Here is a 25,530-nt window from a genome sequence, read left to right on the forward strand (position 1 = left end):
AAGAGCAAAATAGAGTAAAGAGAGTCCTGTTGTCCAGGATTAACAACCCTTATATATGTGCTTCTGGATTTTTAATTTCTATTTCTGTATATACAATTCTAAAATTACAGTGGAAACATGCTTTGTGATTTTTTAAATTTAACAAAACATTGTACATATTTCTCATGCCACTAGGTAATCTTTAACAGAATCATTTTTAATGACTGAATGGTATTCTGGCTAATGGATGGAACAGAGTTTCTGTGAACAGTCCCTTATAGGGGACAGTTATGTTTCTTTTTCTCTTTATTTATTTGGTTGCACCGGGTCTTAGTTGTGGCAGGCAGGCTCCTTAGTTGTGGCAGGCGGGCTCCTTAGTTGTGGCTCACCAGCTCCTTAGTTGAGGCGTGAAAACTCTTAGTTGCGGCATGCATGCGGGATCTAATTCCCTGATCAGGGATCGAACCCGGGCCCTCTGCATTGGGGGTGTGGAATCTTAACCACTGTGCCACCAGAGAAGTCCCCAGTTATATTTCTTTCCCCTCTATTTTTCACTAGTATAAACAACTACATGTATGACCTTGTATTTGTGTGCAGTTATATGTGTACCACTTTAAAAATATTTTGGATAGATTCTTCGATAAGAAAATGATTGAAAAGGGATTGCACATTTATAAATTTTTGACAACTTTGCTCTTCAGGAAGGTTGTTCCAGCTGATATTTCAACTGGCAGAATATGAATGTTCATGTTTCCCACACTCACACCTATAAGGAGCCTAATTATTTTTAGTGATTTCAAATATGATAAACAAGAAACTGAAAGGCAAAATGACATACCTGCAGTGATGTCACACTCCCTTGTCATGAGTCTCACTCTAAAGTGAATGCCTCTAATTTGTCACACTTAAGTCTCCTACTGGCTGCTGGTTTAACAAAGATACACTATCATGTTCAGTAAATATTTTTCTGACCTATATTATAAAGAATTTATTCTAATCAGAATGAATCTTAAACTTCCCCAACCTAGTGACTTGTACTAATAGATTGCCTGACATTAAACCATCTTTGCATTTCTAAAATAAATTCCAATTTATTATTATGCATTATTCTTTAAATAGTCTGCTTGATTTGATTTGCTAGTATTTAATATTTGTTTTTAATCTATAGCCATAATTTAGCTTGATCTATAGTTTATATTTTTGTGTTTTCTATATTTTAATGTCAGGGTTTTCACAGCTTTGTAAAAGAATTGGCAAGCTTTCTGTATTTCTCTATGCTCTATAGTCTTGAGGTTGGAAAAAACTGAGTCATGAAACCATGTGGACCCAACTCCTTTTGAAGAAGTAACTCTTTGATCTCTTTTTAAGATCGAACATCTAAAATGCCACTAGGCTATTGTAAGGATTTTTTTTTCTGGTTATTGACCTGCTTACCTTTCTGCTTAAGTCTTAGTTCTGGTTGTTTATATTTTCCTAGAAAAGCTTTTATTTCATCAAGATTCTATTTGTCATCATAACACATTTGTACATAATATTTCTCTCTTTTTTTAAATGTCTTTATTGGAGTATAATTGCTTTACAATGGTGTGTTAGTTTCTGCTTTATAACAAAGTGAATCAGCTATACATATACACATATCCCCGTATCTCCTCCCTCTTGCGTCTCCCTCCCACCCTCCCTATCCCAACCCTCTAGGTGGTCACAAAGCACCGAGCTGCTCTCCCTGTGCTATGCGGCTGCTTCCCACTAGCTATCTATTTTACATTTGGTAGTGTATATATGTCCATGCCACTCTCTCACTTCGTAACAGCTCACCCTTCCCACTCCCCTTGTCCTCAAGTCCATTCATAATATTCTGTTAACTTAAAAATCTTCACCTTATCTATCAATATCCCCTTTTCTTCCCAATATTCTATATTTGTATTCTCTTATCTTTTTCCTCAGAATTACATTTTAACAATAAACTAATGGATACGTGTGATGGTTTTATGGTTTATCATTCCCTTATATTTTACATCTTATATCTTCTTTGTTAAGGACAATTTTTGAGAATTAAATTACAGTGCCTACCCATATTTTGAAAAGTTTTAAAGCAGGGTTATAGTGGAGCATACACTCCACTACAGGTAGGAGGGCATGCCATGACCAATGGATCACCCAGGCTCCTTTCATGCATGAGCTACTCTCAGCTCTTCTCTCATCAAACACTGCCTTCAGTGTTCTCCTGCTCCTCAATCTCAGGTTTGGAGAATTTCCCCCAATATGGGCATTGGAAGTTTCCCCAGCACCAGTGGTTTTCTTCAGAAGCAGTGCATCTTGAACCAAGAGGCCATCTGAAGAATCAGACCCTAGCAGGGCGACTACGTTGCCCTCAGACCTTGCAAAGAAAGGAGAAACTCTTGGGATAGATGGCCCCCAAACAGAAGCAGCAGCTGCTCCTGGACAAAAAGGCTGCAGTGCCTTGGATGACCCCTGCCCCTTCACAGAAGGCTGCTCTTATTGTGGCTTAAAGTTAGGTCTACTGGGAAAGGTCCAGAGTGTGAGCTCTGCCAGTGAGTGAGGACCGTCTTCTGGGTTTCAGACTTCTCATTGTATCTTCACATGGTGGAAGGGGCCAGCTAGCTCTCTGGGGACTCTTTTATAAAGGCACTAATCCCATTCATGTAGGCTCCACCCTCAGGACCTAATCACCTCCCAAAAGTCTCACCCCTAATACTCATCTTGGGCTTTAGGTTTTCAACATGAACTTTGGGGGAGGTAAAAACATTCAGATCATAGAACACAGAGAATCTGCTGCTCTGGAGCATCTCAGAAGTTGCCAGGGAAAATGCTGGCAGATGGAAAGATGGTGGCACAGGGCCAAGGGGCATAACAGTTCCTAGGTCCGATGTAGCCTTGTCAGCTACAGGTGACGTATAACTTATGAGGACTATATCTGACGTCATGAACCACCAGACTAGTTAGTGTGGCATCCAGGAGCAGCCATGATGAATGCAAGGGCTCTGAGGTTGCTTGAAAATACTTTCAGGGAAGACTGTGGTGAGCAGAACCATCTGCATCGACTCCAAAGCTACTAAAACATTGCCCCCAAGTCCCTTACTGAGATACCTCTTATATCCTCTGGAATTGTAAGGCCTACTGCCCAGAGTGTCTCACCGAGAAGCCGATGACCCAGGATTCCAGGCTGGGAATGGAAGACGTTCCTCTGAGGAAGATGCTTGGGCCACCATGGAGCTATCTGAGCTGGTTGAACTCAAGCGGAGACAGCACCTGCTTCAGACCTGATATTTTTCTGCTGAAAAGCATAGTGCTGACTGTATGAACCTGACTATCCTTATACCCTCCCAACCTCCTTAATACCCCTGATACGAAGTTCTAGAAGTCACTGTGTACCATGGCAACATGGGTATCTCAGTACTAAAGAGGCTGTTTCTTTTAGTGGTGGTGAAAAAAAAGCCAGCTTGAACTATTGCCTCATGAGAAGGTTTTTTTATTATATTCCATCAGATGAAAGACTATATGCCTACACTTTGCCAATATTCATCCCGATACATTTCTGAAACATAAAACTCTTCAATTTCTTGAGCACCCTTTTCTTCTTTTGAACTAGAATCCAAGCAGCGGAGGCCCATCACCTTACAGCCTCTTAAATGGCACACGTAATTATTCTTTGACTTTACTTTTCCTAGGGCTGCATTCTCAAGTAATTTAATTTTCCTTTTGTTATATGTGGTTGGCATCAGCCTGCACGATGAGTTGGTGTCTAACACAACAATTTTGAAATAGTGTTTTTCTTTTATGTCTCATGATTACTGTAGGGTGTAACTCGATCTTGGTATACACCAGAATGTCAAGTGGCCACAGCTCAATTCTTCCTGTGGAGAGTCAGAAAGCCAGCATGCATTACTAATCTATTATATTGCATATTAAACAAATCCAAAATTTGTCCAGTTTCTTCCATAAAAGCCAGAGTACTTTTGTAATCACAATATAATATTTGTCCACTCCCTTCTCTGTAATTTAGTATATCTTGGATGGCCAAGTACTCCTACATGGATGGTAAGAATCACTCCTTTCCCCTGTGAAAGGAGGCAAAGAATGTGGTATCAGTGAATTAGAATGAGTCTGGTTGGAGATCACATCTTGGGTTTGATTCTGGCACCATTATTTACTACTAAATTATGCTCTGAGCCTTATATTTTCTCATCTGTTTTTTAAAAAAAGAAAAAAGCTAATAACATGTCAGCCAGCTGAATTTGTCAGTCTGTAACTTCTGCCTTAGACTTTTTTTTTCCTGACTAACCCAATTCAGGACAGAAAAACAGTTGCTCCTTGGCTGTGAAGGCAGTAGCTATTTGGGTTCATTTATGCCCAGGCCAGTGTCTGGTATTTTGCATTCTAGGATTAACCAAATCCTTGGGCCCTGCTCATTCTGGAAGGGAAGGCTTTCACAGACTTGTTATAAGGAATCCAATAGGTCATACCTGTAAAGTATTGGTTTTTACTTATTTCATGTAAGGTGCTTTTGGCTGCAGAAAATTTCACTGTCCGAGGCTTAAATTATAAGGATTTTTTTGTTTACCTCAGAATTCTGGTGATACGTATCTGTAGGTTTGACCCAACAGTTTCACCAGGGCCCCTGGTTGGTTCTTCTCCATGCATCCACTCTGCCATTCTTGGAATGTTGGCCCGTAGTTGCAAGAGGGCATGCTGACTTGTTGCCTCATGGCTTCAAGATGGCTGCCTCCACTCCAAGCATTAAGTTCTCACCCAACTACGTTCAGAGACAGAAAATGAAGGAAGTGGAGTGCAACAGAGACTCTCCTCTTCTTTCTTTGTGAGAAAAGAAGTTTCCAGAGGATTCCCTCTCCCCATAGACTTCCCTTTAGGTCTCCAAGGCCAGAACCAGTAATACTCCTAGCTTGTAGGAAGGCTAAGAAAACGAGTACATGAGTATACTTTCTTAGCTTCTATAGTGAGAAGCAGGTCAGGGAGAATGGGTGAGAATGCCTGCTAGGTCTTACACAAAGGGGTCTATTATGCCCTCAGGAGTGTTCTCTCCTTCATCTCTCCATCTCATCTGAATGAATTAACCCTTCTTTGTTACATAGCAGACCACATCTTAATGTGTACAAGTTAAATGAGCAGTTTACTTGTTAAACATTAACTGATTATAGTAAACACAACTGTAATCAGACTTTCCTACAAAACTCTATATATCCTTTCATTTACATAACAATTTCACATCCATTATCTCAAATCATCTTCATAATAATGCTGTGAGATCAAAATTTTAATTTCTCTTTATATATGGGAAACATGGAGATTAAAATTATGATCATACAGCTCACCAGTGGTAGACAGGGAGCCTTAATTCCTTGACCAAAGCTACTTTACAGTGCTTTTCATGCTGTTTGTAAACCATATCCTGAGGTAGGAAAATTAGACAGAAAGGGTATCTCCTGTTTTCTCACAGTAGGGTAAACTTCTGGTAACTTTTCTAATGGGAAGAAAATAATGAAGCTCTACATCCAGTTAAAACCTCCACTGTTCCTTTTTGGGAAACAGTAGTACCTCATAAAATATAAAATGGGAATTTCCCTTGATCCAATAATCCCAGGCTATAAATTTTAAATAGGGATATAGAAACAGAAAGGCAAAAGGGCTTATCTCCAATTTGTATTTAGCATTGTAAATACTAACGAACTGTGGAAATAATCTAAGTGGTCATGAGTAGGGAACTACTGAAGCAAATTATGGTATATGTGTACAAGAGAACTACGCATCTGTTAAATTATTGTAAAGCAATGTCATTTATGAAAATTGATGCAATCACTGATTAAAAATTCCCAAATAGCAGACCGAACCCAATAGCACATTAAAAAAAAAGAATACATTATGATCAAATGAGGTTTATTCCAGGAATGTAAGGATGATTCAATTTTAGGGAATCTGTAAACATCTGTGAAAGGCAGATGATAAAATTCAATAAACATTCTTGATACAAAGCATTCAAAAGAACTGATTGATGCTTCCTTAATATGATGAAATCTGTAGCGCTCTTAATCTGCTTAATATTGAAACCATAGCCCCTTTCCCACTAAACTCAGGAAGAAGGCAAAGATGGCCATTTTCTCCACTTTATTTAATATTGTGTTGGATTTACTGGCCAATATAATCATAGAGATAAAATATTTAAAGACACGAGAATTAGAAAAGAAGAGATAAAAACTATCTCTACCAGTGATATGGGTGCAGTATACCTGGAAAACATAAAGGTCCTAAAAAATAAAACTAATTGAAACTGATTCAAACTAAGAGAGTTCAGTAAGGTATCTGTATATAAAATTAACCTGAAAAGTCAATAGCTTTAATATATACAAACAATAGTCTGCTAGAAAATAACAATGGAAGATCTCATTTAAAACAGCAACATCGGGCTTCCCTGGTGGCGCAGTGGTTGGGAGTCCACCTGCCAATGCAGGGGACACGGGTTCATGCCCTGGTCCAGGAAGATCCCACGTGCCGCAGAGCGGCTGGGCCCGTGAGCCATGGCCGCTGGGCCTGCACGTCCGGAGCCTGTGCTCCGCAACGGGAGAGGCCACAACAGTGAGAGGCCCACGTACCGCGAAAAAAAAAAAAAAAAAAAAACAGCAACATCAAAAACAACAAAAGACAAACCACTTAGGAATAAACTCAAAGGAAATCTGCAAAATCTGTACAGGAAAACTTTCAAACACTCCTGAAAGATACAAAAACACAAAATGAGATTTGAAAAAATGTAAAGACTTTTTTTTTTTTGCAGGGGAATAGGATGACAACATCATACAGATATCCATTCTTCCCCCTCCGAATACCAAAAGGGTGGTTTTTGTTGGAGCTAAATAAGTTAATTCTAAATTTCATATGGAAAAATTTAAAAACCCAAATATCTAGGAAAATCCTGGAAAAGGAGGACACAATAGGAGGTCTGACAAATTCTACGAGATTATGAAACAACACACTATTAGGTCTCTGTAATTAAAGCAGTGTGACACAGGTGCATGAATAGATAGACAACCCAATGGAATAAAGTAGAGTCCTGAAGCAGACTGACATAGATCTGCAGTTGGTATATGATAAAGGTGGCATCTCAGATAACTGGGAAAAAGATAGACTTTTAAATGGATGATGTTAGAACAACTGGGAAAAGATAAAATTGTACCCATACTTTACACCATACACAAGGATAAATTCCAAATGAGATAAAGATCTAAATGTTAACAAAATAAAACCATACAGAGATAATAGAAATCATGGGTGAATTTTTTTATAACCTGAAAGTAGGGAAAGGTTTTCTAAATATGACACAATGCAAGAGCAATAAAAGGAATTTGACTTCAAAAATGTACAATCTTGGGCTTCCCTGGTGGCGCAGTGGTTGAGAGTCCGCCTGCTGAAGCAGGGGACACGGGTTCGTGCCCCGGTCTGGGAAGATCCCACATGCCGCGGAGTGGCTGGGACCGTAAGCCATGGCCGCTGAGCCTGCGTATCCGGAGCCTGTGCTCCGCAACGGGAGAGACCACAACAGTGAGAGGCCCGCGTACTGCAAAAAAAAAAAAAAAAAAAAAAAAGTACTATCTTTTGCATTGTAGAAAAAAATGTAAATAATGTCAACAGACAAATGGCAGAGAAAAAATATCTGCAACTTATATCAGACACAAAAGGTTAAATCACTAGCTATTGAAAATTTAGAAAGTATATGGTAATTAAACATATGGAAAGATGTTCAACCGACTATAATGAGTGAAGGCAAATTAAAACTACACTATTGAAGGAGCTGAAAGGAGCGGGAATGAAAAAGAAAGGAGCTGGAATGAAAAAGCCACTGAAGGAGACCTTCAAGATGGCCGAGGAGTAAGACATGGAGATCACCTTCCTCCCCACAAATACATCAGAAACACACCTACATGTGGAACAACTCCTGCAGAACACCTACTGAACGCTGGCAGAAGACCTCACACTTCCCAGAAGCATCAGGAGTAGCAGATTAAATCTCCACAGTCAACTTGATGTACCCTGCATCTGTGGAATGCCTGAATAGACAGCAAATCATCCCCAAATTGAGGCAGTGGACTTTGGGAACAACTGTAGACTTGGGCCGTGTGGCTCACAGGGTTTTGGTGCTCCAGCTGGGTGTCAGGCCTGTGCCTCTGAGGTGCAAGAGCCGAGTTCAGGACATTGGCTCACCCGAGACCTCGTGGCTCCACATAATATCAAGTGGCGAAAGCTCTCCCAGAGATCTCCATCTCAATACTAAGACCCAGCTCCATTCAATGACCAGCAAGCTACACTGCTAGACACCCTACGTCAAACAACTAGCAGACAAGAATGTGATGCCACCCATTAGCAGAGAGGCTGCCTAAAATCATAATAAGGTCACAGACACCCTAAAACACACCACCAGATGTGGTCCTGCCCACCAGAAAGACAAGATCCAGCCTCATCCACCAGAACACAGGCACTAGTCTCCTCCACCAGGAAGCCTACACAACCCACTGCATCAACAGTAGCCACTGGGGGAAGACAATAAAAACAACAGGAACTACGAACCTGCAGCCTGCGAAAAGGAGAACTCAAACACAGTAAGTTAAGCAAAATGAGGAAACAGAGAAATATGCAGCAGGTGAAGGAGCAAGGTAAAAACCCACCAGACCAAACAAATGAAGAGGAAATAGGCAGCCTACCTGAAAAAGAATTCAGAGTAATGATAGTAAAAATGACACAAAATCTTGAAAATAGATGCAGAAAATACAAGAAACATTTAAGAAGGACCTAGAAGAACTAAAGAGCAAACAAACAATGATGAACAACACAATAAATGAAATTAAAAATTCTTTAGAAGGAATCAATAGCAGAATAACTGAGGCAGAAGAACGGATAAGTGACCTGGAAGATAAAATAGTGGAAATAACTACTGCAGAGCAGAATAAAAAAAAAAAAGAATGAAAAGAATTGAGGACAGTCTAAGAGACCTCTGGGACAACATTAAATGCACCAACATTGGAATTATAGGGATCCCAGAAGAAGAAGAGAAAAAGAAAGGGACTGAGAACATATTTGAAGAGATTATACTTGAAATCTTCCATAATATGGGAAAGGAAATAGTCAATCAATCCAGGAAACACAGAGAGTCCCATACAGGATAAATCCAAGGAGAAACATGCCAAGACACATATTAATCAAACTATCAAAAATTAAATACAAATAAAAAATATTAAAAGCAGCAAGGGAAAAACAACAAATAACATACAAGGGAATCCCCATAAGGTTAACAACTGATCTTTCAGCAGAAGCCCTGCAAGCCAGAAGGGAGTGACAAGACATATTTAAAGTGATGAAAGGGAAAAACCTACAACCAAGATTACTCTACCCATCAAGGATCTCATACAGATTCGATGGAGAAGTTAAAACCTTTACAGAAAAGCAAAAGTTAAGAGAATTCAGCACACCAAACCAGTTTTACAACAAATGCTAAAGGAACTTCTCTAGGCAGGAAACACAAGAGAAGAAGACCTACAATAACAAACCCAAAACAATTAAGAAAATGGTAATAGGAACATACATATCGATAATTACGTTAAACGTAAATGGATTAAATGCTCCAACCAAAAGACATAGTCTGGCTGAATGGATACAAAAACAAGACCCGTATATACGCTGTCTACAAGAGACCCACTTCAGACCTAGAGACACATACAGACTGAAAGTGAGGGGATGGAAAAAGATAATGCATGCAAATGGAAATCAAAAGAAAGCTGGAGTAGCAATTCTCATATCAGACAAAATAGACTTTAAAGTAAAAGCTATTACAAGAGACAAAGGACACTACATAATGATCAAGGGATCAATCCAAGAAGAAGATATAACAGTTGTAAATGTTTATGCACCCAACATAGGAGCACCTCAATACATAAGGCAAAGCTAACAGCCATAAAAGGGGAAATCGACAGTAACACAATCATAGTAGAGGACTTTAACACCCCACTTTCACCAATGGATAGATCAGCCAAAATGAAAATAAATAAGGAAACACAAGCCTTAAATGATACATTAAACAAGATGGACTTAATTGATATTTATAGGACATTCCATCCAAAAACAACAGAATACACTTTCTTCTCAAGTGCTCATGGAACATTCTGCAGGAACATGGAACATCTCATGGAACATCCAAGATCGTATCTTGGGTCACAAATCAAGCCTTGGTAAATTTAAGAAAATTGAAATCGTATCAAGTATCTTTTCCGACCACAACACTATGAGACTAGATATCAATTATAGGAAAAAATCTGTAAAAAATACAAACACATGGAGGCTAAACAATACACTATTTAATAACCAAGAGATCACTGAAGAAATCAAAGAGGAAATCAAAAAATACCTAGAAACATATGACAATGAAAACACGACAACCCAAACCTATGGGATGCAGCAAAAGCAGTTCTAAGAGGGAAGTTTAGAGCAATACAATCCTACCTCAAGAAACAAGAAATATCTCAAATAAACAACCTAACCTTACACCTAAAGCAATTAGAGAAAGAAGAATAAAAGAACCCCCCAAAGTTAGCAGAAGGAAAGAAATCATAAAGATCAGATCAGAAATAAATGAAAAAGAAATGAACAATAGCAAAGATCAATAAAACTAACAGCATTTTCTTTGAGAAGATAAACAAAATTGATAAACCATTAGCCAGACTCATCAAGAATAAAAGGGAGAAGACTCAAATCAATAGAATTGGAAATGAAAAACGAGAAGTAACAACTGACACTGCAGAAATACAAAGGATCAGGAGAGATTACTACAAGCAACTCTATGCCAATAAAATGGACAACCTGGAAGAAATGCACAATTTCTTAGAAAAGCACAACCTTACGAGACTGAACAAGGAAGAAATAGAAAATATAAGCAGACCAATTACAAGCACCAAAATTGAGGCTGTGATTAAAAATCTTCCAACAAACAACAGCCCAGGACCAGATGGCTTAACAGGCGAATTCTATTAAACATTTAGAGAAGAGATAACACCTATCCTTCTCAAACTCTTCCAAAATATAGCAGAGGGGGCAATCACCCTGATAAAACCAGACAACGACGTCACAAAGAAAGAAAACTACAGGCCAATATCACTGATGAACATAGATGCAAAAATCCTCAACAAAATACTAGCAAACAGAATCCAACAACCCATTAAAAGGATCATACACCATGATCAAGTGGGGTTTATCCCAGGAGTGCAAAGATTCTTCAATATGCACAAATCAATCAATGTGATAAACCATATTAACAAATTAAAGGAGAAAAACCATATGATAATCTCAAAAGATGCAGAAAAAGCTTTTGACAAAATTCAACACCCATTTATGATAAAAACCCTCCAGGAAGTAGGCATAGAGGGAACATACCTCAACATAATAAAGGCCATATATGACAAACCCACAGGCAACATCATTCTCAACGGTGAAAAACTGAAACCATTTCCTCTAAGATCAGGAACAAGACAGGTTGTCCACTCTCACCACTATTATTCAACATAGTTTTGGAAGTTTTAGCCACAGCGATCAGAGAAGAAAAAGAAATAAAAGGAATCCAAATTGGAAAAGAAGAAGTAAAGCTGTCACTGTTTGCAGATGACATGATACTATACATAGAGAATCCTAAAGATGCTACCAGAGAACTACTAGAGCTAATCAATGAATTTGGTAAAGTAGCAGGATACAAAATTAATGCACAGAAATCTCTTGCATTCCTATACACTAGTGATGAAAAATCTGAAAGAGAAATTAAGGAAACACTCCTATTTACCACTGCAACAAAAAAGAATAAAATACCTAGGAATAAACCTACTAAGGAGACAAAAGACCTGTATGCAGAAAACTATAAACCACTGATGAAAGAAATTAAAGACGACACAAACAGATGGAGAGATATACCACGTTCTTGGATTGGAAGAATCAACATTGTGAAAATGACTCTACTACCCAAAGCAATCTACAGATTCAATGCTATCCCTGTCAAACTACCAGTGGCATTTTTCACAGAACTAGAACAAGAAATTTCACAATTTGTAAGGAAACACAAAAGACCCCGACTAGCCAAAGCAATCTTGAGAAAGAAAAACGGAGCTGGAGGAATCAGGCTCCTGGACTTCAGACTATACTACAAAGCTACAGTAATCAGGACAGTATGGTGCTGGCACAAAAACAGAAATATACATCAATGGAACAGGATAGAAAGCCCAGAGATAAACCCGGACACATATGGTCACCTTATTTTTGATAAAGGAGTCAAGTATATACAATGGAGAAAATAGAGCATCTTCAAAAGTGGTGCTGGGAAAACTGGACAGCTACATGTAAAAGAAAGAAATTAGAACACTCCCTAACACCATACACAAAAATAAACTCAAAATGGATTAAAGACCTAAATGTAAGGCCAGACACTAGAAAACTCTTAGAGGAAAACATAGGCAGAACACTCTATGACATAAATCACAGCAAGATCTTTTTTGACCCACCTCCTAGAGAAATGGAAATAAAAAGAAAAATAAACACATGGGACCTAATGAAACTTAAAAGTTTTTGCAGAGCAAAGGAAACCATAAACAAGATGAAAATATAACCCTCAGAATGGGAGAAAATATTTGCAAATGAAGCAACTGACAAAGGATTAATCTCCAAAATGTACAAGCAGCTCATGCAGCTCAATATCAAATAAACAAACAACCCAATCCAAAAATGGGCAGAAGACCTAAATTGACATTTCTCCAAAGAAGATATACAGATTGCCAACAAAGACATGAAAGGATGCTCAACATCACTAATCACTAGAGAAATGCAAATCAAAACTACAGTGAGGTATCACCTCACACCAGTCAGAATGGCTGTCCTCAAAAATTCTACAAACAATAAATGCTGGAGAGGGTGTGGAGAAAAGGAAACCCTCTTGCACTGTTGGTGGGAATGTAAATTGATACAGCCACTATGGAGAACAGTATGGAGGTTCCTTAAGAAAATAAAAATAGAACTACCATCCCACCCAGCAATCCCACTACTGGTCATATACCCTGAGAAAACCATAATTCAAAAAGAGTCATGTACCACAATATTCATTGCAGCTCTATTTACAATAGCCAGGACATGGAAGCAACCTAAGTGTCCATTGACAGACGAATGGATAAAGAAGATGTGGCACATATATACAATTGAATATTACTCAGCCATAAAAAGGAATGAAATTGAGTTATTCATAATGAGGTGGATGGACCTAGAGTCTGTCATACAGAGTGAAGTAAGTCAGAATGCGAAAAACAAATACCGTATGCTAACACATATATATGGAATCTAAAAAAAAAATGGTTCTGAAGAACCTAGCGGCAGGACAGGAATAAAGATGCAGATGTAGAGAATGGACTTGAGGACATGGGGAGTGGGAAGGGTAAGCTGGGACGACGTGAGAGAGTGGCATGTACTTATATACACTATCAAATATAAAATAGATAGCTAGTGGGAAGCAGCCGCATAGCACAGGGAGATCAGCTCGGTGCTTTGTGACCACCTAGAGGGTTGGGATAGGGAGGGTGGGAGGGAGATGCAAGAGGGGGGATTTATGGGGATATATGTATACGTATAGCTGATACACTTTGTTATTAAGCAGAAACTAACACACCATTGTAAAGCAATTATACTCCAAGAAAGATGTAAAAAAAAAAAAACAGACAAAAAACCTGCACTATCCCTTGTGGAAGGGAAGTGGCTGGGAGGGGCTGGGGAAGGCTTCTGGTGTGCCATAACTGGATCTGGGTGGGGGCTTCCTAATTCTTCACTTTGTAAAATTTCTCAAGCTCTACACTTTAGATGTATGCAGTCCATTGTATGTTCATTACGCTTACCAAAAAAGGAAAAAGGTCTTTAAAAAAAAATCCTGACAGATAACATTTCTTACTTATCAGATGGGCACAAATCCAAGTTTGACAACATGATCTGTTGGCAAGACTATAAAGGAAACAGGTGCTCTCATATATTACTGATAGAAGTGCAAAACTGCACAACTCTTTGAAAAGAAATCTGATAATATTAACAAAATACCCTTTGCCCTAGTAGTTTCATATCAGTAATTTATCCTAAATATATAACTCCAAAATAGCACAAGGTTATTCAGTGTTTTGTTTTGGGCAATATAATAAGAATGGAAACAAGCCAATGTTCATTAGCAGGAGACTGACTAAATAACCAATGGTACTTACACACAATAAACTATTATATGGCCATAGAAAAGAATAATGACGACCTCTGTGTATTAATAGAGACAGGAAAAAGCAAGGTGTAGAAAAGTGTATACAGAATTCTACCCTTTCTGGAAAGAAGAGAGAAATAAGAGTGCACACATGTGTTTGCTTAGTTTGGTCAAAAGAAATGAAGGAAAATAACATGGAAGCCAATGAAAGGTGCTATCCATTGGGAGAATAAGGGATGGGGCAGGGATTGGGATGGGAGTGAGACTTCTCTTTTTAAATTTTTTTTTTATTTTTTGGCTGCGCCACATGGCATGTGGGATCTTAGCTCCACAAGCAGGGATCGAACCCGTGCCCCCTGCAGTGGAAGCGCAGAGCCCTAACCACTGGACAGCCAGGGAATTCCTAAACAAGTTTTTAAAAATTTTTTTTCTAATTTTGAGTGAGACTTCCCTGAATGTGTTTTTTTATATTGTTCTGAGTTCTGAAAGATGAAAAACTTTACATATTTAAATAATATAATTAAATCAAAGGGGAAGAGTGTGAAGTCCCCGAATTGAGAACAAACAAATGAACCTAATGATATATCAATCTGGAAACATAGCCACCCAGGGAACAGGGTTAGTCCAAGTGAATTTTTAATGCAGTATTGAGTTATATTCTAAGGACAAAAAGAACTGCAATAAAATCTTCAACTTCACCGGGCAGTTGTATTTTTTGATAACACTTTTTTTTTTGATAACACTTTTAAAAGTATTATTTCAAAGCTATTGTAGGATAAAGCAAATAAGTAAATTTGCTAATGTTTTTGGGAAGCATGACTTTTATTTGAAGAGAAAATATATGTAAACATAAAAACAAAAATGATAGGGGAGAACCTATAATGTCAAATTTAGATTGGAAATATCAGTATGAATTCATGTTTTTGGTTTTTTTTTTCAACGTAAGAAGTTCTGACCACTGAAAGGTCCTTAAAACAATGATATCCCAATGACAATGAGCACATCTAGGGCCCAGATGTTGGTTTCTAAGTTGTTTCCCAGTAAGTTCCAGGTTTCCTTAGAGGAATGACTGATTTTAGATATGGTGCAAGGAAAGTCTAAGATGAGCCTGGGACACTTGTGTCACAGAAACCCAGGAATCACTCAAAAGACTAATGGAATCATGTTATAAGTCACAAATAGCAGGTGGAAGGAGTTCCCACTGACTGAACTTGGGATAATTTGAACATCAAATGGAATAATGACTTTAATTATTTGCCGTATGTTGAATAAATAAAAACCCGAGTGCAGAGTGATACTAGATAGACAGATGGATAGGTACCATTTGCTGTACAATTGGTAGCATCATATCAACCTCCAGTGAAATAATTGATTCAAGAAATTGTTTTACCTAAAATGATTAGGTGACAGTTATGGGGTAACAAGATATTCTCAGCATCACAAAGTATTACCCACCGATTACTTGGTAATTGCAAAAGGAAATGCCTTTATGATGGAGACATCTAGAGTAACCACGTGGCGTGGTGATGAAAGTTGGTAGCATTAATAGCGGAATGGGACATCACTTGTCTTCTGATGTGATGGGACATGAAGTACAGAGTCTTGTTTGTAAGAGATATTTAGGAAATAGATAAAGCAAATATGGCAAAATGTAACAATTGTTGAATCTAAATGGTAGATACGAAGGTGATCATTGTATTAGACCTTCAACTCTTCTGCAGTTTTAAAATTTTCATAATAAATTAGGGAAAAATGATTCCATTGATATGTACTTTATGGAAATACTTGGGAGACTACCAAGGACAAATTGTTGAATTTAAAATGCAGGTTAGAAAATATATAAATCATTATTTATTTTTGTAAAATGTGTATAGTACACTAAAAATTAATACATTTGCACACCTATGTTCATAGCAGCACTATTTAAAATAGCCAAAAGGTGGAAACAACCCAAGTGTCCATCCTTGAATGAATGCATAAACAAAATGTGATATATACACTCAATGGAATATTAGTTAGCCTTACAGAGGAAATTCTGATACATGCTACACTATGGATGAACCTTGAGGACATTATGCTAAGTGAAATAGCCCAGTCACAAAAAGAGAAATACTGTATGATGCCACTTATGTGAAGTACCTAGAGTAGTCAAGTTCATAAAGACAGAAAGTAGAATGGTGGTGGCCAGGAGCTGGGGGAGGGAGAAATGTGGAGCTGTTTAATGGGTACAGAGTTTCAGTTTTGCAAGGTGAAAAGAGTTGTGGAGGTTGGTTGCACAACAATGTGAACATACTCAACACTCCTGAACAGTACACTTAAAAATGGTTAAGATGGTAGCTTTTATGTGATGTGTATTTTACCACAATTAAAATTAAAAAATCAGTAGACACGTATGCAGAGAGTTGTTATTTCTCTAAGTTAGTTTCAATTTTTAGGAAAATGGATTTTTCAGGAAACAATAGAAATTGTCCACACAGCCTGAGAATTTTGTCAGAAGACACAAAAATCCTTTGTCCCATGAGGTGAGAGGCCAAGTGGCCCGCCGGGCACCTCCTCTGCATTTGGTTGCCATGAAAAGCTTGGCCTGCTGACCTCTTGACTGGGTGGGGAGAACCTGAGACCCAGCGGCAGGGCCCTTCCAGGAACAATGCTTTGCTTGGTGTCTGGCCAGCGAGGAGGCGAAGTTTGCAGGCTGTTGTTGACCCAGTGCTGGCGCGCCTGCCTCGTCCTTCACACCCATTCCAGCCCCTCACCTTGCCTGACTGCACCCTGGGGTGACTCCTGCCCTCACAGCTTCCTCCACTTCAGAGCCAGGCTTTGATCTCACCTCCCAGGATCCAGTTTCTGTTGAAGTCCATCACTGCTTCAGATCTACGGGTTATTACCCGCACAGCATCCCAAGCAGATGATTCATTTCAACCCTGGCTGATCTCTACATTTTGACCTTCTGGCTCTATCGGGCTCCAGGCCCTTTATCCTAGTTGTGATGGAGAACCTACATCTTGACTATGAAGACGTTCATATAAACATACAAGCCATGAAAATCTTCTTTTCCAAAACTTTCAGTGTAGCAGTACTAGCATTTATAGCCACATGGGATTTTGAAAAAAATGACTTATACAGTTCTATTTTGTTTCCCATTAAATTAATATTTTCTGTTTTACTTAAGGCACTGTCAACATAACCTCAGTATCATACTGTGCCCTCTTTTTTTCAAATTAAATATTTTGAAAACTTAGAAAAGTACAGAGAACATCATAACAAACACCTGTGTTCAGACTCCCCAGGATTAACCAATGTTAACATTTTGTAGTGATTGTTCCAAGTCTAGAATTTTCATTTTACTTCTGTATATGGACAGAGCTGGCCTCGGGAAAACAGTGAAGTTAGCAGAGTTCCTTTCCTGCTGCCCCCTTCCCTGGCAGTTGACTGACCAGGCATCCATGGCCCTTGGTTCTTCAGTGGCCCGTGTGGTGCCTCTCCCAGAACAGCTGTGCTGGCGGCTGTTCCAGGGCTCTAGATGGAACAGTGGAGTCCTCAACTGTATTAGAAACGAGTCCTGGTTATGAGTCACACAAAAAGTTCCAAGCAGAAAAAGGAAAGTTATTAGAACAAAGGAAACTTATTATCATAACTCTGCAGGTGGATCTGTAGGCACCAGGCCTCAGAGAGGAAATGCATCCAGGAAATGAACAGCTGTTGGAATCCCAGCTTGCAGCTGCTTCTCTGTGCTTCATTCTTTATTCTTATCCAGTTCACCTGCTGGAAATTAGCCTCCCATGGCTCCTGTGTTTACATACGACATGACCAGCCACACGAAGAGACTGACTAGCAGACCTTCAGTGGCAGTTCCACATGTCCGAGCAGGAGCATCTGATTGTCCCACCCTGGGTCAGATGTCCCCCTCTGAGGAGGGTGGCCAGGTCATGTACACAAACATGGCCGCCAGGCTCCCACTTCTGTGCTTCTGTGGATTCGGGGGCTGAGTTTCAAGAAGGAAACCCCCCTCTCCTGCACATGGGTGCAAAGCTTTGAGGGGACAATCACTGCACGCAACTGGAGTATCAGCCAAAGCTAGGCCTGACTCTCTAGCCTAAACACCTTGAACTTGGGAAAGCACAAGGAGATGGGGAGGATGAACATAGCCAGGCCTGACAGCACACGGTATAGGGGCTTCGTGGGCGGCCTCTCTCCCTGAGAGGATCGTGGGGCAGGATCTGTGTATGGACCAAGAATCCCATATTATGGCTGGAGTATGCTCTATAGTTGATGCTAATGTTTCTATATTCCTTCCATGAATGTTTAGACTGTGATGCGCCAGGGACTTAACCGTGAATGAGGAAGCAGTGACAGTCCAACTCCAAACTCCTCCAAAGGGCTTGCACTTTGATGTGAGCCCTGCATGTATAGTCTAGGAGGTTGGCTCCATGTTTGAGCCGTAGCGCATAACGTGAACACTTCCTTTTCTTTCTCCATTCACTCCCACTTCTCAAGGTCTGTGCTTGGGTTTTACCCTTGTAAGTCATTTCAAACATTTTCTAGAATAAGCAGGGTCGATATTTCTAAATACGTAAAATGAGGTTATGTTTATATTTTTATGCTAGCTCATAGAAAATGAAATATAATCCTAATAATGGTACTATTTTGACCATATGGACAGTTATCATTTATAATATTTTTTCTGAAGAAATCTCAAACCCTGACTTGGGATGGAGAACAGGCATCCTCGTTGGGGGCTGTGGAGTGGGGTGAGCCTTACATATCACAGATAGTCTGTTGGCTATTATTTGCTCACGAAAAGCTACTTCTCTGGGCTCTTCTGCCCTCAGGTGTTGCAAATTTCACTTTTGGATCAGGGCTGCAACCTTACTCCACTTGATCAATAGCAGTGCCCTGAGTTTTAGATTGACAGTTGAATGCATGGAAACTCACCGAGCTTCACCCAACACCAAGATGGCTTAGCTTTAGGAAAGACACAGGGCTGGTGACCACACAGCGTGCAAGGTGACGGCGGGCAGTCTGTGGGCTCGGGCACAGACTGGGAATACTTCCGGCTTGCTCTGCACGTAGGGTGTGCACTGGGTATGAGGGACGAGGCTGAGAACACGCAGACAAATTCAGTTCAGCGAAGCCATTCGCTTGGGGTCCCCTCAGCTTTTGTCCTTGCCTGTCTCAGCCCATTTCCAGCACAGCTGCACCTCACCAAAGCCCATTCCTATGATGACAGTTGAGACAGTGGGGCACAGGAGTCTGATGCGTCCTCAGCAGGCTCTTGGCATCCTGCATTCAGCATACCCCTGTGGTCCCTTGACTCAGTGCTACAAGGACTCAACAACTAAGGCAAGAGTCAAATCCTCCTGTGTCTCTGAGGCTAAAAGGTCACAAACCAGCTGCTAACCCAGGGCCTCACCTTCCTCATGTTTGTATCTCAAGCACAGGGTCTGTCATACAATAAGTACTTGATAAGGTAATAGGTAATTGATAGGTATGATAGGTTAACAGTCTCATGAATATTCGGTTTTGATCCCTGAATTTTAATTAGTTTATATTCAAGTTCATGCACCTAGTGTTTATAAGTAAGTAAATGATTGCCTAGCAGCAAAACTATTTTTTTCTATTTTAAGAATAACTTGTATCAAAGGTCTTTGGCTTTTATGCTGATAAAAGACATGGTGATTGTAACATAAAGTCCTGAACTGTTCTCTTTCAATCTGTCTTCCAGATTATTTGAATATATTTTGCTCTATAAGGATGGAGTGATGTTTCAGATTGAACAAGCCACCAAGCAGTGCTCCAAGATCACCCTGACAGACCCCTGGGACCCTCTAGACATCCCTCAGAACTCCACCTTTGAGGACCAGTACTCCATTGGGGGACCCCAGGAGCAGATCACCGTCCAGGAGTGGTCGGACAGAAAGTCAGCCAGATCGTGTAAGGGTTCAACAAAGTATTCAAGTATTGCATCTCAGGAAGCAGGATGGGAAATAATGTTTAAGTCCATTAAGGAAATTTAGAAGCTTAATCAAATTGTTTAACTCCATTTGCAGTCCCCAAATGTACTCTGCTAGTTGTGTAGTGCTGGGATCTAAGCAAGGCATTTGAACAAACACCTCAGCCTTCTAAGGCCCCCTGTAACTTTCTGCCACTTTGACTATTATGGGCTTGGCCTTGGCTCTGATGTTTCATGATGCCCTGGAGGTCTGTGACATGGAAGGTGTTTGTCTAAGTCACACATTAGATTTGCGTGCCTCCTTTTCCTTTCCCCCAAACACTAACTAAAGTTGCAGCGACCAGACCTACTGCCATTGTTATATCTGCTTTTATACATAGATGTGAAGCTCTTCTCTGCAATGCTGCCAACACACCTCCCCCAAGACTGTTTCAAAAACACAGGCCTTTGTGCTGTGGAAAACAGTATGATGGTTCCCTCCAAAGTGAAGCACAGAATTACCAGATGACCCAGCAATATAGGGCATATACCCTAAAGAACTGAAAGCAAGGACTCAAACAGATATTTGGACATCCATGTTCATAGCAGCATTATTCATCAAGGCCAGAGGTGCAAACAACCCAAGCGTCCATCAGCAGACAAATGGGTACACAAAGCTGGTGTATACACACAGTGGAAAATCACTGAAGCTTAAAAAGGAAGGAAATTCTGACACATGGTACAACATGGATGAACCTTGAGGACATTATGCTAAGTGAAAGAAGCCAGTCACTAAGGGATAAATACTGTATAATTTCCCTTATATGAGGTACCTAGAATAGTCAAAATCATAGAGACAGAAAGTAGAATGGTGGTTTCCAGGGACTGGGGGGAGGGAGGAATGGGGAGTTAGTGTTTAATGGACAGTTTCAACTGGGGGGTATGGGAAATTTCTGGAGATGGATGGTGGTGACGCTTTCATAACAATGTGAATGTACTTAGTGCCACCAAACTGTACTTAAAAATGGTTAAAATGGTCTATTTTATGTATATTTTGCATAATTAAAAATACACACATTTTGCCTGTCTTGTACATTAAAAACTCAACTTGCCTTCCTCCTATAGATGAAACCTGGATTGGCATTTATACACTCAAGGATTGTTATCCTGTCCAGGAAACCTTCACCAAAAATTACAGTGTGCTGTTGTCCACACGGTTTTTCGACATACAGCTGGGCATTAAAGACCCGTCGGTGTTTACCCCGCCAAGCACATGCCAGACAGCCCAGCCGGAGAGGATGAGCGAGGACTGCTCCTGATAAGCGTGTGAACACGGAAGGGACAGCATCAGACATCAGATGCCAGCCGCCCCAGCTCGAACCAGATTTGAGACTTGAGAGATGAGACTCTCATTAGAGATAAATATCATAATTCTAGGAAGATAAACTTCGATGTGTGTTTTGTTTTGTTTTGTATGTGTGGTTGTGACTACTTGGGCTAGGTTTACAAAAAGGAATGGAATGGAGAGTATGTGATAATATATGAAGAGATGGCTAACACGGGGACCTCAGATGTTTCCGAAGCCTGTCTGGGAGCTGCGCTTTCTGTGTGCAGGTGTATGGGAAGTGCGGTGGCATACACGGGGCGAGGGGAGGGTCAGCAGGGGTGAATGTGTTGTTATCGACCTTACTGGGAATTGCTAGATGGCTGGCACATGGTGATAAAAGGAGCAGAACGACTTTGGTCAGTTTTGGTATTAATGCCCCAGCTCTTTACAGACAATGACCCGCTTGTTGCCTGCGCCAGGGTAGTGGCTGAGCCCACTGCTGCATGCCTCCAGCACCTCCTTTTCCCCCACCCTGTGCTCCCTTGGCTGCTGACAGTGTGATGCCTTAAAATCCCTTCCGGCCTTAAGAGCTTTATGGCATGACCCAATGGATGTAAACATTTGGGGAGGAAATGAAAGGCTGTAACACAAAGTAATGATTCCTCTAAAGATATATTTTAAACAGGAGGGTTTGGAAAATCTTAATGTCTATTTCTGGGTAAGCATGAGCCATATATGCTTCCTTTTTTTCTATGCAAGAGGATTGATATATGTGCTGAATCATCACATACTTGTCAAGAGACCTGTAGAGACAGGTAGCATTCTAACAATAGCACTGAACTGGGAGTCAGGGGACTATTGTTTCCGAAATCCAGGACAAGAATTGCCTTGTACTGGAACTCCTTTGATTCACTAGACATATTATGCTTCCCCTCACCTCTGCATCGCTGGGGCAGCGTTTCACAGCCTCTTTGTCTATCTGACTTCTGCTCAGCCTTCCCAGGTCAGCTCATGCATGGCCTTTGGAGGCTGCTCCCAAGCCTGGACTGGGTACACCTCGCAGCTTGAACATGCTAGTCTGACAATGCTTACTAGACTGTGTCTAAATTTCCTGCTTCCTGGATGCTCTCACTCACTAGCCTGGCTATGAGCGCCGTGAGTACGGGTACCATGTTCTGTTTACTTTTATATGCCCAGCACCAAGTGCCTGGCACGTGGTCAGTGCCCTAAACATATGTAGAGTGGAGAATGCTAGCCTCTCTGGTCCTTACTTCCTCATCTGTTAAATGGGATTGGGTTTGCTGATCTCTAGGGAGATATCTAGTAATAAAATTTATCATTCTAGATTCCTTCTACTATTGTGTTTTATCTGGCCATCTATCCATCATCTGTTACCAGGAGAAATGTGCGATGCTTATATTACGCTGAAAACAATCTGTATTACTCACAGTTTATCTATATTGTTTCAATAAACAAATTTAATTGCATTTCTTAGTGTTTTTTGATATATTTGTTTTTGTAATAAATATGGGTTATCTCGGCTATAAGGGAGTTAAAATGCTTCTCTAATGAATAAAGTGCTTCCTGTGATCTACACCAAATTCATTTTCCTTTCTCAAAAGCCTGCTCTTCCTCTTAAAGTCCAGTTGCCTGGGTCAGAAGCCTCAGAGTCATTCTTGACCTATATTTTCTCCTTCAGTCCTCATAGGCGGTCAGTGTCCCGAGTCCCATCAGAGTAAAGCTACTGCCTCTTGTCCATCCCCTCAGCAGCCATCATCGAGGTCCAGTCTCTTAGCACTGCTGGCCTTTGCAAGATCTCTATACACTCTGTCCTTGTCCTTGTTCTAGAAGCCAACCTCTGTTTGTTCGTTTGTTCATTCATTCATTCATAAGCCAGTCCTGAATCCCTGTTGTCTCCAGTGCCCATGTGGGTTCCTAGAGTCACAGAGTAGCGTGCAGCCCAGTCAAGGCCGGAATCTGGAATGACACCTGGGGAAACTTTCACAGCTGCCTTCGAGGCAGTCCAGCCTGATCAAGCCTTTGTGACAGCATTTCCCCCACTTTCTCTCTCTCCACCCAAAAGATAGCCCCGCTCCATTCCAAACTGCACACCCCTCTTAGTTAGCCTCGGATCTTCGCATCTGCCCACCCCAGTCCACAGCCCCACTCAAAGCAGAAAGGAAGGGAACTCATTCTATCCAGGACACGTGAAGTGGGTGCCTTTCGTTTTTCAGTTTGCCCGTTTTGGTCGTTAAACCCCTTCGCAGTTAAGCCAAGTCTTCCTTCCGGAAGGATTTTATGTCTGGTGGGACCTCAATACACACCTGATGGTTGCCCTGCCCCTGTGGTTCTCCACTGCCTACAGGTAAAGCTGAGGCTCTCTAGCCTGGTGTCCAAGGCCCTTTTGATCAGGCCCTGACTCCCTCTCCAGCCTCGGTCCTTGGCACTGTTCTCTGTTTCCCAATGGCCACAAGAGCCTGAGAAGTGAAGCTTGGGTTACCTCTGACTATAGGGGGTTTTCTCAGTCACCAATCTTGTGTAAAACTCGCTAGTGGCCATCATAGTAAAAACTAAGAGTGCTCTTGAATAGGGCAGGAACTGGTCCGTATTAGTGAAGAGGAGCATCTGACGCCTCACTTATCTGCGGACAGGGATGCCATTCCTGACGTGGGCCTGCACCAGGCTTAGGTCCCACTTTGCGGACCCCCTGGCTCATGTGTTGCTGATCCTTTATGCTATGTCGGAGCAACTTCCTTGCACCCCTCCCAAGGCAAACTGCCAGGATCCATGCGAGCCCCGTGGTCTTCTCTACCTTCTGCCTTCAACTCTAAAGGCCCTGCCCTGGGAGAGAGCCATCCCTCCCTCTCCCACTGGCCCATGTGGAGTGAAACGGGCCTGGCCTTTCTGGCCCCAATTGTTCTAATTATCAGGGTGACTTTCTTACAAGAAGCTTTGCTAATTGAGATAATGCTGCATTTCCTAAGATTAGGACACAGTATTCAAAATAGGAAAGCATTTAAATATTTTTAAAAGGCCAGAAAGTTTAGATCTCTGAGGAAATTTCCTGTGAAGTACTAAATTTCCCACCAAGCTAAATTCCACACCATTTGAAAACTCAATACTCACCCCTTGCTGGATTTTCTTTACTAACTCCACCCTCTCAATTTTCCCTCTGTTTTAAACTGGTGTATTCACCTGTGCCACACGGTGGTGTTTTTCAGTTTTTCCAAGCATGTGGATTGTGTTTTCCTCCATCTACTGAAGGCACCTCAGATGCAGGAACAGCGTCCTTGCTGTTCTGCTGACTTCAGTTGGAGGAGAGAATGGCCTCCTCAGCCGAAGTCTTGTGAGTAATTTATGAGATTTAAAGGCCTTGTGGGCGGCCATCTTTTTAAAATGATAAACTTAACTTCATATATGGATATTCTAGCATCAATAATCTTTTAAGAACTCTGCTAGGATAATTACAACTGAAATGTACTTTTGTTTTAAAGCAGAATTATTATTTCAGCAATGTGCAGAAAAGACATTGAGCTATAATTTATTGTATATTTTATTCAGGGAGAATGACACTTTTGTATCCCTACTTTAAAATTCATATTGTTTTCATTAGGGCAAATATTAACCATAGTTACTGTATCTATTTCCTAATTAAGATGGAAAGGGTAATGTAGCTTCAGCAATCGGGAAGTGGGATGTAGTTATCCTATAATTTAGGAATAATTTGCAGTGGATACAACATTCATGGTATTCGGGTAATCTGAGTTTACATGTGTGTGTTCTGTGCTGCAGCTACACCTATAACATTCCCAGTGGTACAGTGTATATTTATTTTAAAGTACATTTGTTCGAATTGGATAACTAAGTGCTCTTTTCCTTCATCAGTGTACTTTTTGATGACAAAATAAGTACTCTTCTTATTAAAATACGTCTGCTATCATTGCAATTTCACTTGAGCTCTATAATATCAATAAAGAAAACTATCAAAAAACACAATAAATTAAAGGTTATCTTGTGAAA

The 25,530-nt window shown here is 40.5% G+C and overlaps 1 protein-coding gene across 1 annotated transcript in view; it reads left to right on the forward strand.

The window, feature by feature from the left end:
- Nucleotides 1-22,997, forward strand: part of EPDR1 (ependymin related 1) — a 33,058-nt gene extending 10,061 nt beyond the window's left edge. The window contains exons 2-3 of the mRNA XM_082661627.1: nt 19,977-20,185; nt 21,309-22,997. Of these exons, the coding sequence (XP_082517753.1) occupies nt 19,977-20,185; nt 21,309-21,502 (403 nt within the window). The 3' untranslated portion in view covers nt 21,503-22,997. The remainder of the gene's footprint in view (nt 1-19,976; nt 20,186-21,308) is intronic.
- Nucleotides 22,998-25,530: the final 2,533 nt, after the last annotated feature.

This window comes from Grampus griseus (genome assembly GCF_964374135.1).
Source record: "Grampus griseus genome assembly, chromosome: 9".
In the NCBI taxonomy this organism is placed as follows: Eukaryota; Metazoa; Chordata; class Mammalia; order Artiodactyla; family Delphinidae; genus Grampus; species Grampus griseus.